We start from the raw sequence: 17,385 nt of genomic DNA, 5'->3' as shown, positions 1-17,385 counted from the left end.
TATATTGTAGGAGTTGCCAGCAACAAATTACTTCAGCTCGCGTATGCTGTATGATAAGAAGTATGCTTTATGGTCTTATTAAACCACTTAATAATATGACTTCAAATACAAGGTGTGTAGTATCAGTGCTGTGAATACCAGAATTTAGATTATTGGGAAGTAAAAATATCAGACATAAATCCCTTAAAGAAATTTTGTAAGAACATTTTTCAGGTTCCCACTCATTAAGATTTTACGGAGCTGTAATTATTCACATTCTTACAAACAAGCCCCTCTGACAAGCCATGCAAAAGCTAAGAATGTAATTCATTGGTTTGTTTAAACTGTTTTTTAAAATTAAGTGAATGGAGTTGATATAAATTTAAGCCTTACATTCCATGTGGTAATGTCATTACTCTTTGGAAAGAAATGAAAGAATTTGCTTTAATCTTTTCTGACAAAAAATTGATCAGAAATGCATAATATTGGAAGAAGGGTAAGAAAGAAATAAATAAGAATACTCCAAACATCAGAACTGTGAAGAATTTAGGTAGTGATGTCAAATGTATGATATATAAAGTACTTTAAATGAGATAGGTTAAGGTTAGCAATGCAAGAAAAAAAGTAGAGCAATAGAATAGTGTAATTTTTTACAAACAGTATATCAATAATTTCAGGACTTACGAATGGGGTGATGTTGACAGGCACATAGTTTAAGGTCTTAACTTGGTGATAGACTTGATTAGCTAATTGGTCCTATTTTATTGAAAACACTTGCGATGCCTGTGTTCCTATCTCGAGTCCATGTACTGTAATGTTAAATTTTTTACTCTCTATCCTCCTGCATTCCTAAACTTCTCTTAGCCTCTTAAATCTGTTCAATAATTTTGATTTGCTTTCCCATAACTTATGTTATTTACTGAATCTTTTACTGATACATTAAGAAGTAGCTATACAGTATGGAATAGTTACTATCAAGTTCAACTAGATCATTTCATCAAATTTCAAATATGTAGGACTGATTCATAGCTTGTGATGAGAGAAAGGGAGAAGTTGGAGTGAAAAAGATAAAAAAAAATGTTGACAACTAATTGAGAAGAGTAAATAGGGAATAAATGAAAATGAAAAAATAAAAAGTGAAAATGGCAGGTACATAAATTTTGAGTTTAGGTAGCTGAAAGTTGTTTAGATTTTACTGTCAAGCAAGGACATGGTCAGGTGGATTGGTGGAAGAAGATAGTGTTCAGTTTGAAATATTCATTTTGATGTGTTGAGAGTTTGATACCTGGGGCTCAAAAGGCTACAAAGAACCCTTATTACTGACATGCAAATATATCCCTTTAGTTTTATTATATTGGAAGAGCCATTATTGTAACCAGTAGTTTAACCAGACCACTGAACATAAATTTATGACTCCAGAGGGCTGTTAGTTCAGAATTAGCTGGTACTATTTAGTGGAACATGGAAGTGAAATGCCAGTGAAGTATGTAAAGAGAGCATTAGTTTGCAGAATGTATTTCTAACGTTATTGAGGGTGAAATATTATAAAAAATGTTCTTGGTGTGAGCCGTTTCTTACAGTAATAACTTATAAGGGATTCAGATAATGTACCCTTGATTAGTGAGGTTCAAAAAACCAGTATGTGGTTTCCAATTTAGGCTAAGAGCTGAATGGTAATTTGAGAGACTGAAGAAATTAATGAAAGGTAGTACATGACTACGGTATTTTGAGAATGGGAGAATTTTTGTAGATACCTTGAATAGCACTGACCACTGAGTGGCTTGTTATGAGTAAGTGTTGAATAACTGTGTTATTAGTGAGTAAGAGATTTGCAGATTTTTGTATGAATGGCCCTGTTCATAGGAATAGGGAGGTGTGGGATGAGTGAAGGATGACTTTCAGAAGTGATCAGAAGATTTGTATTTTAAAATGATTACTGAAGAATGAGAGTATGATGGTGCTGTTATTTATTGTGAGCAGTTGTTGAAAAGGAATGTTAACATATTGGTTATTGGCAGTAGTAAATTGGAGAGGTGGTAAACTTTGTCATATTGTGGTGGTAGAGAAGAATTTTTAGAGAAATTTAATGTAGTACTTATTAAATTTACCATATTTTACAACTTAATTACTCATTAAACTGCAACCTTATATTGTAGTATGATTTCAAAATCTTTGGTCAAGGATCCTTGTCAAGAGCTTTGTAATTAAAGCTAGGTGGGTGTTATTTGCAATTTGAGAATTGTTTGTAAAATGTATTATTTGAGATGAATTTTACATATGGGTAAAGATAAAGATAGTTTACATCTCTTAGCCAATAGGTTAGGAGATATAAGCTATCTTTAATGTAGATAAGTATGCAAAAAATAGATTTTATTTTGAAAATTTATATTAAAGTCAAGAAGTCGGAAGTATAAAGCTAGGTAACAAGATAATTAAGTCTGTGTTGACGCCAAGTGGTTGAAGTGTAATAGAATGAATTTTGACATTAGAATTAAAGTGATGTTCTGTTTGAGATGAATTTTCACATGGTTTACTGCTTTTGGGGTACATTTCAAGTCAATTACAAACAAAGTTAAAGAGTTGCTTGAATTAGTTATGAATCATTACTCGACAGTTTTTTTAATTTCTGAATTGTCAGTTGATAGCATTATTTTTATCAAATGGCTCAAGATACTGTATAAAAAACAAAGCAAAACTAGAACTATTGGGACAGGAGAAAACTAGCTGAGCATTAGAATAACAAAGTAATAAAAAAATTTAATTTAATAATGTAGAAGGCAAAATTTTCTTTTGAATAATAGAAGGGACAAGTAGATAGTGACAAAGTTGACAGATATACTATGAGTATTATGGATGTTTTAGGACCAAGTCTTGAGATTTGGTATTGGTTTGAGGCTTTTGGTAAGCTGAACTTATCACCCCTGACAGTCACTTCACTTCATTCATATTCAGATTTTCAGCCTGTAGTACTTTAACATTGCTTCAGTATTTCCTCCTACGTTTTTCCCATTCTACTGTTAATGATCTATTCAGGTAATATGTGCTGCTGATGGTATATGTAGTATGCTTACATTTTTGTCTGGTATGGTTAGAATCATTGTTTAAATAGTTCTTAGCATTTCTATGCTCAAAAAGTAAAAAAAAAATCACCTTGTTACAACTGTTTGAAACCTGTTGATATAAGATTGTTGGAGGATAAGAATCATATTGAAGATTTTGAAAGGGAGAGGTTCAGTACTGTAATATAAATGGAAATGACTCATGTAATGAAACTTGCACTACATTAAAATAAATATTACTGGTAGATATTTTTATGACTTATTTTACGGAAATACGGATAGATGTCTTCAGAGCTAGTTTTGTCGTAACATGTTTTCTCTAAATACTTAAATACTCAGATATCTGTTTTTTTAGTGTTTGTTGTTTCATTTATTCTTTACAGAAGGGAACTTAAACCTTGTAAGGTTGGGTGCTTTCTCTCTTTAGATGATGGGTTTACATGTACAAACGAGATATTAACGTTGATTACTGGCTATTTTGGTAATTTAATCATTTGTAGATGTATTGCTGATAATATTTATCCTGTTTGTAGATCCCCGAGATCAATTTTTGGACTGTTTTGAAGATGTTTCCCTTGAATTCCACTTGGAGAAGAAAATTCACGACTCTCCCCAAGTAGGGACCCCCTTAGTTGACATTAGTGAAACAAAGGAACTGGTTACTCCAGGTTTAATCAAGAGCTTGCCATCATTCGCACATTGCCCAGCTGAACCTTCTTCAGGATTTGAAAAAGAAACAGCTCATGGTGGTAAAATTATCTCAGTGCTTGACTTCCCTTCTGAGGAACCTGGCATTACTACTTGCAAATCAGAAACAGTTTCTGCAAAGTCTGATGCTGCCACTTTTATTCCTAACATGACCCCATTTGGATGTGAACCACCACTTATGGGATTAGTTGCACAACCAGCTAAAGCATTTTCTCCTCGATATAACCTTGCAGTTGATTTAAAAACGGACTTAGTACCTCCTGAATTAGCTGTTGACTCGAGAGAAACTGCTGCATCTCTTCTTGAATTAACTGATAGTCCCCCAGAATTAGCTGGGCCTGTCCTTGAGCCTTCAACCAACCCATTTTTAGGCTCTGGAAAGCCTCTTTTGGAACTTGATTCTATATCATCATGGCATCATTTTGAGCACTGTTCCACCGATCCTAAGAGAGATACCCCAAAAGACCAACGCAATCCTTTTGTAGGTAAAGTTCAGCGTCGGTTACCAAATGAGGAATGACATAGATTTGGTGATTATGGTGTGCATTACTTGGGCATCTACTCGAAATGGCTTTTATGCAAGTCCTCATGAAAGTTTAGATGGCACCTTCAGTAAATGTTTAAATACTAATGCCATGTTTTGTATTAAAAAAAGAGAGATCCCTTTCCTTTATAGACTGCTGTATTAAGAGATTAATAACCAATTTGAAATCGTAACAGACAATATTCTTGTCATTTTTTTTAGTTTGTGGAGAAAGACTGAGAGTTTTACTTTTATGACACTTGAGTTTTTCCTTTTTATTTTTTATTTTTTTGTAAAAATGTCCCATAACATTTTCAATGAGTTGTCTGGGAACCCCATTTATTATGTGTTTATATTTGCTTATATTTTGATTTATGTAAATAGTTTCCTTTTATTTTTGCTAATTCACAAATACAGGTTATTCCTTGAATTTTTCTCTTATTTTGGACAATTTACAAATACAAGGTATTCCTTTTATTTATTTTGCAGTGAGACAATTTGAAGTGCAATATGTATTATTGTTGAGGTTAGACCAAGTTAGAGTGAATGAGTTGAAGCAGAATTTACAGGACCCAGCTTGTTTTTCAGTTACATATTTAACACACACCTGCTTGAAGCATTTTATTTTTTAGAAATATTTTATGGAGGTTTATATGTGTATCTACCTTTCCAGCATTTATGTTACTAGTTTTTTTGCTATTTTATAATTTTAATTTTGCTTTCTAGATTGTTGCTCCCAATGTAATTTCTCATAACATTTCTGTATTTGTCTTTCGCCTTGTTCTTAGGTATTTAATAGTTATGGATGGTTACAAAGAAAAATTCTGCTCTGAATTTCTTGCTGATCTTTTAACATTTTGTTTGTCTTTGGCATTTTAGTTACGCTTTTTGTATTAGCTGTGGCCTACTAATTTACTAATGTTCTCTTCCCAGTTCAGGAGTAAGAATTTTTCGTGGAAACCAAAGATAGCCATTTAACGTATAACTAACAAAGTTGTTTAAGTTGTCCCTGAAATTCGTTTAAAATTTGGTTTTCGGCAGAAATTCACCTTGGCCTCTTAGGTTTGCACTTTTCTTTCTTGTAGTTTGTGAGAGATAATATATATATATATATATATATATATATATATATATATATATATATATATATATATATATATATATATATATATATATATATATATGTATGTATATATGTATGTATATATGTATGTATGTATGTATGTATGTATGTATGTATGTATGTATGTATGTATGTATGTATGTATGTATGTATGTATATGTATGTATATATGTATGTATATATATATATATATATATATATATATATATATATATATATATATATATATATATATATATATATATATATATATATATATATATATAGTATGAAAGAAACTCAGGAGAGTAGAAAAATTAGACTGCATATGCAGTTATGTTAATGAATAAGAATTTTGGTGGTTTTCAGTTATCAGAAAATCTTGATAGCATAGTAGAGTTTAAGGGTTAAAGATTTTTAGCATTTTTTTCTTTTTATTCACCTTGATTACAGAGTTTTTGCAGTGATATTGCTTTAGTCTGTTTTAATTGGTTTGTGACTTAACAGGTGGTGGTACTGCATGTTTTGTTTATGAGGGTGGTAGATACCTAGTTATTCCCATGATGCTGAAGTTTTCAACAATTTTTTTTTGCAGAATATAATAAAGAAAACTGAAATTAAGAATTCAGTTTTCCCAGTCTAATCAAAAGAATTTTTTTCTAATTTTTGTGTTTTTTCCAAATGTAATGGACCTGAAAGTATGAATTACTGTTTTTTACCAATTGTGTCCCTTTCTGATTGTTATGATGCAGAATTCCATCCTTCAGTTTTCTCAGCCTCTGAGATTCAGGTGGCTCGTAATAATATATGTAGAATAACTTAAAAGTTCAGTAAAAATATTGTGTATGAGACTTCCCTTGTATGACTAACACAGCTTGTCTTGAAAGGATCAGTCAGAATGAATATTTAACTTAACAGTATTTCTTATGAGTTATAAGAGATAATATAGGCAGAGTGCTGAGTGGCTCAGATTGGAACTGGTTAATATACCTCTAGATAAGAGCTCCAACAATTTGGTTTCCATAGGCCTGAGAATACTATGTATTCTAAAATTTCCAGGTTATACTTTAGGTGATGGGTTTGAAAATGAGTTTTATATTTTTAGGCTTTGTGAAATAGGAAGTTTTGCATATTGTTTCATGATACTTCTGATTGTTATTACCAATAATTTTTGTCAAATTTTATCAGCATGTTTAAATACAAAACTCAGCATCATGGTCCCTGATTTTCACATTAATGGTAACACTACTTTTTTGCAAATTTTACCCTCTTGTTTTCTCAGCTTGAACATTTATTTAGTGTTGAATTGATAACTTACTTATTCGTGTATGACTATTCGTGTTGTGAAAGCTTCCTTTACAGTCAGTGTAGTAGGAGGGGTGGACTTTTAGAAAGTTAATTTTATCTGGTATTTAATTTTGTGTAAGAATGATCTTAGTTTAAAGAATAATTTTGGAACAATTGAAAGAGATTACATAAGGGAACCCAGTTTGAAGACTAATCTTTGAACATTTTGAAACATTATATGAGGGAACCCATTTCATCATTATGCATTAAGAAGGTTGGGTAAAACCCACCTGGTGGGTATCAACATCTCATCTTTTTTGAGAGATTAGGTTGAAATTGTTGATGCCATCCATTTTTCCATTGACTTGATAGAAAATAGTTCGAGTGATAAGAAGCCTTTTGTCACAGTTTACAAAGTTAATAAAGCCACTGGTTAATAATTTTTAACAGGTTGTAATTCTTGAGAGAGCTTATCATCATCCACATACGCTAGCATATACTGTAGATCACCTATATGCCACTGAAAGTAATAAGCATAAATTTATAGAGTACTCACTGTGTAAGAGGTTTTTATTTGTAGGGTTTACTCTTATAATACTTCAGTTCAATGCAGTTTGTTTCATTGAAGATGGTAGGCTTTGTTTTCAGAGTAATTTTTACATTTTATTTTGTCCAGAGAATTTTAATATTTAATAAATGGCTTATTACTGTAGAACAGTTGAATTTGGGGATTTTGGCAAATTTTTCATTTTATTCTTCTACAATGCTTGAAATAATTTTTTCATTTAAATTTTTATTTTTCTTGTGTTCAATAGTTACATATATATAATTAAATAAAATTGACTGTCAGAGCATTTGCTGAAATAATTTTGTCTAGGACTGATAGGTAAAGGATGAGGATGAAACTAGAATATTGTCATAAAAGATTAATGAGAATTAATCATTAGTTGGTTCTAACTTGGATGTGTTACTAATATCTATTTCTTTTAGGGTTTTTAGATGTTCATTGTTAGGGAGTGTAGTTCATGCATTCCAACTAGCATTGTAGCTTTTTTGCAGGTTCCTTTGTTCCATTGAAATACAGTCAGGTCATAAAAACAATCTCTTGTGCACCATGCATTTGTGAATTGCTGAAGTATTTATATATTTTTGGGGGCTGTTTAAATGAAGTCCATTTAGCCTTCTGTGAGAATGAAAATTGAATGGTGTTTAAAAGGTAATTTGCAGGTTGTTTTAATACAACCCTCAGTCAAGTGTGTGCAGCTGTATTTTTTTTTTTTTTGAGAAGTTGGGTATACATGTTTACAGGTTGAGTATTCTTATAATAGTTTACATGTTAAGTTGATTAGCCATTCAAAAATTAAGACTATTACAGAAGTTGTGTAAGAGAATGCTGTTAACTTTGTGCCTTGCTAAACACACCTTAACAGTACAAGGGTGCTTTGCAGGGCACCTTTGGCCCTCAGCTGTGTTGCTGTTTGTCTACTATTTTATTTGTTCAATCAGTAGTTACTTATCTAGATGTCAAACCTCTTTAACACTGCCTTACTTCAATTTTTGTCTCATCTCATGTAAGAAAACAAAATCTGGCAGAATTGCTAATGTATCTCTAGTGCCTTTATAAACAAAAGGAGTGGCTGCTTGTATCAATTTCCATTACTTATTTTTTAGGAAATTAAACTACTCTCAGAGCCAATTTTTTTTTATGAGTGCCACATCAAATATTTATGGGCCCTTATAAACTGTGGCAAACATTCAAGTAATGACAGTTTGAAGTTTGGACAGTAGGTGAGACATAATCACAGGTAATGAAGGAACAGTGATAAAGGAAGAAGAAGACTAGGTGAGAGGTCAGCCAGAATGTGTACATTACAGAGGAGAGTTGAGAGAACTCATTGGACACCTAAACTCATAAAGGAAAAGTGACATTAAAACATTTATGTTGTTGATGATGAATTTTATAAAACCGTAGTCTTGCTCTTGGCCAAAGGGACATTGCAATGAATCTAATGCTTGGCCTTGAGCATTTTTGTACAGTGCACAATATTTGCAGTAAACTTTAGCTGGTACCAACAGTGGGAGAACAGTCCTGTCTTGATGTTAAGATGCAAAGATCAGACCTTTGTAGGTTAATTTCATCACAGTTTGTTGCGCATTCCAACTCATGGTTAAGGAATTTCATGGTTCACAAATGCTTGGTTTTAGGTACTTTTTAATTTTTTTTTATCTACGTTTTGCATTTAATGTTGCTTCCAATATTGCCTGTGACAAAAGCTAGGATGCAGTAGTCACTTTATTTTTTACATACACTTTGGTAGTATGTTGAAGCACAATTTATGTAATGCACAATATTTTGACTTATCAGTTGAACATATTTTTCACAAAATTATATGATACTTCAGCAAGTAGTTCGTTTTGGTAAATTATAGGAACTTAAGGCATTAGGTTACCTAAACGTCCATGGTTTATAGACTTTAAAATTGAAATGATCGGTCCACACAGGTAGCGGAAGATCAACTATAGATCAAGCACAGCTGGAGAGAGAATTGGAGTTAGACCTGGAAAATGTTCGAATTGATGATAATATTGATCCTAACGTAAGTACTGTATGACATATTGCAACCTCATTTGCATCATATAAGTGTTTGACAAGTAGTGATGCTTGTGTAGGTCTTTCTATTGCTATACAAGCTTTATGTAATTTTATGTGTAAAGAGATGTTTTCATCATCTTGCCAGTCCTTCTGTTTTGTAAAGCTGCAAAAAATTTTCTTGCAATTTTTATGTTGATTATCTCCAAGTTTATTGGGAGGAAGCAAATGTGAGTTAGTTCTTACATTTCTTGCAATCATGGGATAATGTCATTATTGGTAAGTATTATAGGGTTCTTCCCTTTTTTGTGTATTACTTTTCTGTGCTACCATGTGTTTTCCTGAAGATTGCATTCCGTCCAAGTAGGCACCATTCTACCCCTTGAGATATTTTCCTTAAATCTATTGCAATGAAAATGTAGGGTGGTGATAAATGTTATATTTATAGTAAGTTACTTAATATATTTCTAAAGTTGTATTTCTTTGTTATATTACAGTATTGTTAGGAATAGTAAAGTTTTAACGAAAATCATGAAATTACAGGGAAGTTGTCTTAGCCTCATTACAGTAACTCACCGAGATAACGGATTAAAGCGTCCGAGCCTCCACCGCTGTACAAGAAACTCCTATACTGTATATTGTTACATATATATACGTGAATGCATGTTTTTGCTATAAAGCACAGGTATTTTTTATACCCTGTACCCCTGATATTACTGTATTGTAAAATGCTTATAACTGCCTATTTTAACAATTCGCTGCCTAATTTAATACTGTAATTAAAAAAATATATATATATAAAAAATAGTCGTATGAAAACAATTTAATATCTGTTCAAACAAAAATACACCAGACCATCATCCCAAAACACCCAAAGTCATCTTACATTACCTCCTACAACTGTTATTCTTAAGGATATACACCCCTGAAATGCTTATAACAATGATTTACTAATTTTAAAATATTAATATTAATGTAAACACAGCAAAATATCTATATATTACAAATTAAATAAATGTCTTACAGAAGTGTGACAACTAATCAAGTTACCCCTGCATATGTAAGCATAGTCGTTTTCTCTCATAATACATTCTGTTTTCTGTTTTGCTATAAAGCATATATTTATATAAACAAAAAGTTGAAAGCAATGTAAAGTAATGAAGAAACAGTAACAATAACAAATTTTACGCAGCTGTACAATAAACATGGAAAATATTTGGGTAAAATAATAAATAAAAATTATTTAAATTAGTCAAGGCTCGATCCAGAGGTGAAAACCCTCAAATCAATATTTCTATTTCACACCGATATATCTGGAAGTACGATATACCACAGTCCGTTATCTCAGTGCACTACTGTATTGTCAAACAGTCATGTTTTTAGCATAATTTTTGCCATAATGATAGTGAATGTTATTTAATCTCTTTTCAGGATGTGAATTTGGATGAAGAGGACTTGTTGGCTGATTAACCTGACAGCTTGATGAGCATGGAGAAAAGATTTTGTTTTATTTAATGTTGTGTAAATAGCATATCCTGGTTCAGATTTTATTTGTTATGCATATTTTATATGGTACGGCAAGACAGGAAAGGTTTAGAACCTACAGTATGTTTTTGGTCCTTATATTAGAGTTTCGGACAGCTAGTTGCAATTTTCCTGTGTGGGATAATTTTTCCATTTATAAAAGGAAAACCAGCCATTGCTATCAAATGTTAGGTTAGGTCCATTCCAATATTTAATTTTTATATGTAAGAAAAATAAACGTTAACAGGTTGTAGCTATTTAATTCCCGTTATTTTTAAGATAGTTTTGAAAGAAAATACTACTGTACAAGTCAGAAGGAATTTGGTTGATTTCTTCAACTCCAGATGATGATTATGACTTTGTTGATGGTTGTAGTCTCTGTGACAAAGTATTATTATTATTATTATTATTATTATTATTATTATTATTATTATTATTATTATTATTATTATTATTATTATTCAGTAGATGAAACTTATTCATATGGAACAAGCTCACAGGGGCCATTGATTTGAAATCCAAGCTTCCAAAGAATATGGTGTTCATTAGGAAGAAGTAAAGGGAAATACAGAAGGAGGAGATCCCACTTATTATAAAAGAAGAAAATAAATACATAGATAAAATTGTATTAAAATGCCAGACGAATAGTATTAGGGTAGTAATGCATTGCCTTTCACTTGAGCTTCTGAAGTTCCAACTGCACATCTTCTGAGAGGCTGTTCCACAGTCCAATGGTGTGAGGAATAAAGGACCTCTGAAACAGAAGTTTGACAGCGAGGCACATTACTGCATATTGGTGCTGCTGTTCAGCGAATCTGTTCTCTGCTGATAAATGGGATCTGGGGATCAATTGCGAGTGTGAAAGATCTCTGTTGAAATACAACTTATGAAAAAGTAACAAACAAGAGACATCCCATCGATGGTCCAAGTCATAACTGCTATATTGGGAAATGGAAAGCTACCACCACGAATCACTCTTATCTAAAAGAGATAAATCTCTGGCAGAAGCAGATATCTACACCAGAGAACAGTATTATAGTAAAGGAAGTACAAATGACCTAAAGCAGTTGCATCGATTTTATCACTGTTATAAATATATGAGGCCTTACGAACAATACCTAACTTTCGTGCAGCATTTGCTGAAACTTTAATTAGAGGTTTCTAAACAGTTAGGTGTGAGTCCAAAGTTACACCTAGAATAGTTAAAGCTTCAGACTCAGTCAGCAAAGTTCCATCCACCTGAAGGGGAAGATGGGATGGAGATCTGTGTGAGATCTGCTAATCAATAGTGTTTTTGTTTTACTGGAGTTCACCCCACTGACTACACCCTTCCCTGATCTGGTCCATGTCCCAGTGGTGAATCAGAGCATTCTGTTTACAGTTTTAATGAAATTTAAGGAAAACTAAGGTATTCTGAGGTAATCAGTTGAAAGGGAGCTATTACAAGAAACAGTAACAATTTCTGGTAAAACCACAACACCACCACTGAAGGTAACTGGTAGGTTTTACATGTATACAAACCATTGCTTTACCATATTTCTTACTGGTAGCACCATTTAGGAACAAAGATGGTAAAAAACTGTGTTTAAATGTTAGTTTGGTAGGTGTACTATTGTCCAGTTGCCTTTTGTGTATATTGTTTGGAGGATTTTTTTTTCACAAGTCTATTTGAACAAGTGTAATGGTGTTGCTGGTATGTAAAATTATTTTGTAGCTACACAAGATCATGAACATGACCTGTGGATATTTGATATACCATGTAATGTACAACCATATTTAGTGTGTGTGAAATGCATTAACAATGAAAAATGGTGATGTGACTCCCAGTATTTTAATCCCGAAGAAGTGCAAGTTTTGGAAATTTGTTGTGGTTTAAAAAATTATCTTAGACCATATCCATTGGGCTAGCCCTATGAAGTAAGTGTTGCATAGAAGTGTGTCCAAATGTGATTCAGTGATCTGCAATAGGTGGTTTGGTCATTTGTTAGTTTTTCTTTATATTAAAAGTTAGCTAGTGTGGATACTGGGCAAAGAGACTGGGAAGTTTCATCATAATTCTTTGTCATGTTTGTAGGGGACTTCGTGGAGTTTGCTGTGCTGCTGTGTAGTACTGGTGACTTGCAGAGATGATAAGATAAAGAGGTACACAATAATTGCATTCTTTGCTTAAATCCTTATTATAATGATATTTGTTGGTAAAGTGACAAACGTCAGGTAATAAATCATTGTTTTGACTACTCAGTAGTCGTCCACATAATTGTTATGTTGGAGGATTTATTAGCAAGTGGCTTAGCATCATGAGGCTTCAGTCCTATGATTTCTACTTACCTTTGTTTCCATAGAAGGATATTGTTTACACTGCTCCTTGTCTACCATGCTGCAGGTTTGTAGGAGTTTCATCCAGCCTTATCTCATTTTTTTAGTGTTTATTTAATTTCTGTGTTAGAGTCTTTTCTCATAGAGCTGTCAAACAGCTTTTGTTATGGTTCATTTTTACTTGATTCATTTTTTGGGTAGCCCTGAGACACACACACACGTACGTACATATATACATACGTGATTCACCCACTTAAAATTTGTTTGAACAAGACATTATCATAAATAACCATCCATCCTGCACCCTTCCCAGATTTAGATAGAACTGCCTCCTCTTCCCTGGCTAATCAAAAAAACAGGCATGCACTCATGAACATCATAACACAGTAGAGTACTGTATACAAGACAAGAAGCTCTTCATGATGCATTTCATACTTTTGGTACCAAATCTCTTACCAGGCTTAGGATTAGCTGTCATATCACCTAATAAATCAGTGGTTATGACCAGAGAATGATTGTTTTCACAACAGGACTATGTACAACGAGTTCAACAGGTCCTCTCACATCTCATCTGGGCCTCTCTTTATCAGGGAAGGAGGGGGTAATATCTCTATGTCTGCTATTAGACAGCAAATCCTTTACTTCATCAAGCAGGCTAATCCTGACTCAGTCCCAAGAGTTCATGATATTAGAGCTGTGGCCACCTCCATTAACTACTTCCATTACATGAATTTCACGGATCTTACCAAATACACTGGTTGAAGTCACCCTTGGTTTTCAAACGTCACTATTTGAAATCCTTAGAAGCTCTTAAATTCTCAGCAGTCGCGGCAGGGAACGTTGTCCCTCCCTCTGGTACCCTTTCTGATTCCTAGTCAATTCTTCCTCCACTGCCTCCTTACAGTCATTTCAGTCAGGCGTGCCTGACCGTGTTATCTGTATATTTGTCTAATTGACACATTTATGTTATAATGTTTTCAATTTTGTATAGTTATTTTGTTTAAGTATATTTTTCATATTGTCATGTTAATTTTAAGCTCCCATCAGTTACATTTGTACATTATTTGTTATTATTGCTAGCAATTAAAATTTTTTGGTGGACCTTTGGTCTTCTGTTCCCCTTACATTTTGTTATCTTTTACAGTTTAAGAATGATATTTATTTCTCTGTTAATTTTTCACCGGCTGACACGGGACCCGATCCAGAAAAGGGATTTTGACAAAGGAAAAATCTATTTCTGGAGAGGGGACCGTGTCACCCAGTGACCCACCTTTGTCATGTGTCGTCTTCCCCCCATAGTAAACATCACTCTGGTGGGGTGTTGCTTTCATGGAATGTGGCTAGCGGTGATTTGTGTACTGTCCGCTAGTGGTGTATGGGTTTGTAACGGCACCTCTCTGTGGGACTTTTGACTTTGGGATCTCTATAGGATAAGGTTCCCTGTTTTTATAGTTCACCCTTTTCCATACACGACTCCATCTAATGGAGCTCGCTCTGGGGGTAGTAACTCCAGCATTTCATTTAGCTTTCTCTGGTATCTAGCAACGGAATTACCTAGAAATAAGTGCTGAATGGACTTTTTCACCGGGTGACACGGTCCCCTCTGCAGAAATAGATTTTTCCTTTGTCAAAATCCCTTTATTAACAATATGACCACAGAAATTTTTTATTTTCTCTATGTAAGCATGTTATAAGGGTCCTTCAGAACTTTTGCCCTAAAAATTTTCTTGTTCATTGGATTATGGCTTTATTTAGCAAGGAATGGACACACTCAAGTAACTTCATCTTGTCTTTGAATTGGTCATGCTTGGTTGGCCCATGGATGGCTATCTAACAGCCAAAGTATGCACATAATCCAGGTCAACACTTAATATTTACATTAAAGTAAAATCTCTTGATTATTGATTATTCAGATTAAAAGAGCCAAATCCCTATCAGATAAGGGCAAGTCCATATAGTGACAGGTAAAAGCTTTACGGGTATAAAACGGCAACTCTGTACCCTTGTTTCCCCTGTCAACACTGCATAACTATAAACAGTCAATAGGCTTATAAACAACAACCATCACTTTAAACTGAAAACTTTGTGAAAAAAGGCAATCATGTACCTTTTATCCCATATCTGTAACAAAACATACTGTATGAATACAATAAAAAAGGCAGACCCCTTCTTTTTATCGCCCATAAGCAAAACCCAGTCAGTAAGTAGGTAGGCTGCCTGTGTTTACCCATAGCCTACCGTGGTCTTATCACCATTAATGTATTTTTATACAGCAACTTCCTTATCAGTTACCAGTGTATTACCTTACATAAGAATGCTGTGTAATTTAATGTATTTTTATATTTCCCTTCTTTTTCAAAGGTTTTCCTCTTGCTCTCTCTCCCCCCACCCCGTATATGTAAAATTTTCAGTTAACTGTGATAGGTAGTCTTTAGTCATTATGATGTAGTAAAAGTATTGATGATTGCAAGTAATAAATTTAGAAATAAGTTTAAGCATTTTTTGCATTAGCAGTGCACTCTGATGTTTATATATGTACCATGTTCCTCTCGAGATAATTGTGCTCATTCCCATAGGGGGTTAGTGCTGCCAGTGCATCTCATATGGTGCGCTGTAGGCATTACTTTATGTTGATTAAAAAGCTACAATAATATAATTGATAAATTGTATATTTTAAGACATAAAAATATACAAGAAAGGGGATAAAAAGGGCTTTATTTGCAACGTCCTCTTCAGCCAAGAGGACCATTTTGCAAACGGTCGAAAGCTCCTCGTTTTTATCCCCTTTCTTGTATATTTTTATGTCTTAAAATATACAATTTATCAATTATATTATTGTGGCTTTTTAATCATTATTTTCGATCACAATATAGTGATGCTCCACAGTTATTACTTTATGTTCTTTTGCAGAGTCTGTTTGGCCTCTAGGTGCAAACCCCTTTCTTTCCTTTTACTGTACCTCCGTTCATATTCGCTTTCTTGTATCTTACTTTCCGCCCTCTCCTAACAGTTGGTTTGTAGTGCAGATGCAAAGTTTTCCTCATGTTGCAAAATCCTTTTTATTCTATTTTCGTTTCAGCACTGAGCGACCTCCCACCTTGTGGCCTTTGGCCTCAATTTTATATTCTATTCTGTTCTATTCCATCCTGCATTTGTTGCATCGTTCTCCCCAATATAGGTGGAACAGAGGCAGTTGGTCTGAGTGGCTGGTGTCTAGTGTAGGAGCAGTGCCTCTTAGCACCCTTGCATGGATTAGAGTCATGCTTATTCCCCATTCAACAGCTCCTTTGGGTTTGCGCTGGAAGGGTGTTGCATTTTTTCTTAGTATCATAAAATGCAAGATATTTTTGTGCAGAAACCAAATCTCGAAGAAAAGTAATTCTTGCAGAGGCCCTACTAGAAAGCTAAATTTGATAATTAGGAACATGGTTAAAAACAAACCCAGTGCACAAATGTTCATTATAAATACATGAAAAAGGAAAGTTCAGAAAGCTTTTTATCATTCTGTAAGTATCATGGAACTCCTTTTTCACTAAAGAATGTAGAGTTCTGTTGTCTATATTTTTGTATAGCATCTCATACGTTGCATCAAAACTTTAGGCGAAAATTAGCATACCTGAAATATATATGTTCAAGTTTTGATTAAGGCTGATACCAGAAGTGTCAATATTTGGAGAGGTGTCAGTTGGTGACTGGACTGAAGTGTTTATATGATAGAAGTTGTGTGAGAAAGTTGAAAGGAAACAAGATCGTGGAGTATGTTGAAAATGTGTGCTGTAGAAAGTACCATCATTGGTTGAGCGCTGTTTGCAGGTTCAATGAAACAATATATGTAAGCACATGAGTGCCTGACTCATGTGAAAACGGGTCTGCTTCATATGAAATGGTATGAGCTGTAAGTGCAGGTTTACGGAACGAGATCGGAGATGCATAAAGGACTTAGAATAGTTGGGAGAGATTTTTGTTTGTAAATGACACACACACACACACACATGATGGTTCTAAGGATCTGTAGGTACTGAAGAAAATGCAGGCAGGCTATAAGTGTACATGAAATATGGAGCAATGAATGTTACTATAGATGGAGGAAGAATGGAACGTGGCAGAAGTGCACAGTCGATGAGCCTGTCATTTAAGTGGAAGAAGCACTTGACGTGTTTTGTAGTCTCTTAAAATGAATTTCATCTTTGAATCAGCATTTATGAGTGAATGTGTCAGCAACTCTAGATTTATTTTTGTTGTGGCGGAATTCTAACCCTCAAACAAAACAACACTCACCCTGATCTTCGGTTGCTGG

General features: G+C 33.7%; 1 protein-coding gene across 3 annotated transcripts in view; it reads left to right on the top strand.

The window, feature by feature from the left end:
- beta'COP (coatomer subunit beta') overlaps positions 1 to 11,021 on the top strand; it is a 195,063-nt gene extending 184,042 nt beyond the window's left edge. The window contains exons 19-21 of one of the 3 annotated variants that reach the window (XM_067128418.1): positions 3,572 to 3,787; positions 9,161 to 9,255; positions 10,680 to 11,021. In XM_067128418.1, the coding sequence (XP_066984519.1) occupies positions 3,572 to 3,787; positions 9,161 to 9,255; positions 10,680 to 10,718 (350 nt within the window). In that variant the 3' untranslated portion in view covers positions 10,719 to 11,021. Of the gene's footprint in view, positions 1 to 3,571; positions 4,232 to 9,160; positions 9,256 to 10,679 lie in introns of all 3 variants that reach the window. The other 2 variants (XM_067128417.1, XM_067128419.1) reach the window with 2 other exon arrangements.
- Positions 11,022 to 17,385: the final 6,364 nt, after the last annotated feature.

The sequence above is a fragment of the Macrobrachium rosenbergii genome, chromosome 26 (genome assembly GCF_040412425.1).
Source record: "Macrobrachium rosenbergii isolate ZJJX-2024 chromosome 26, ASM4041242v1, whole genome shotgun sequence".
Lineage (NCBI taxonomy): Eukaryota > Metazoa > Arthropoda > Malacostraca > Decapoda > Palaemonidae > Macrobrachium > Macrobrachium rosenbergii.
This window is presented reverse-complemented; position numbering and strand designations above follow the sequence as displayed.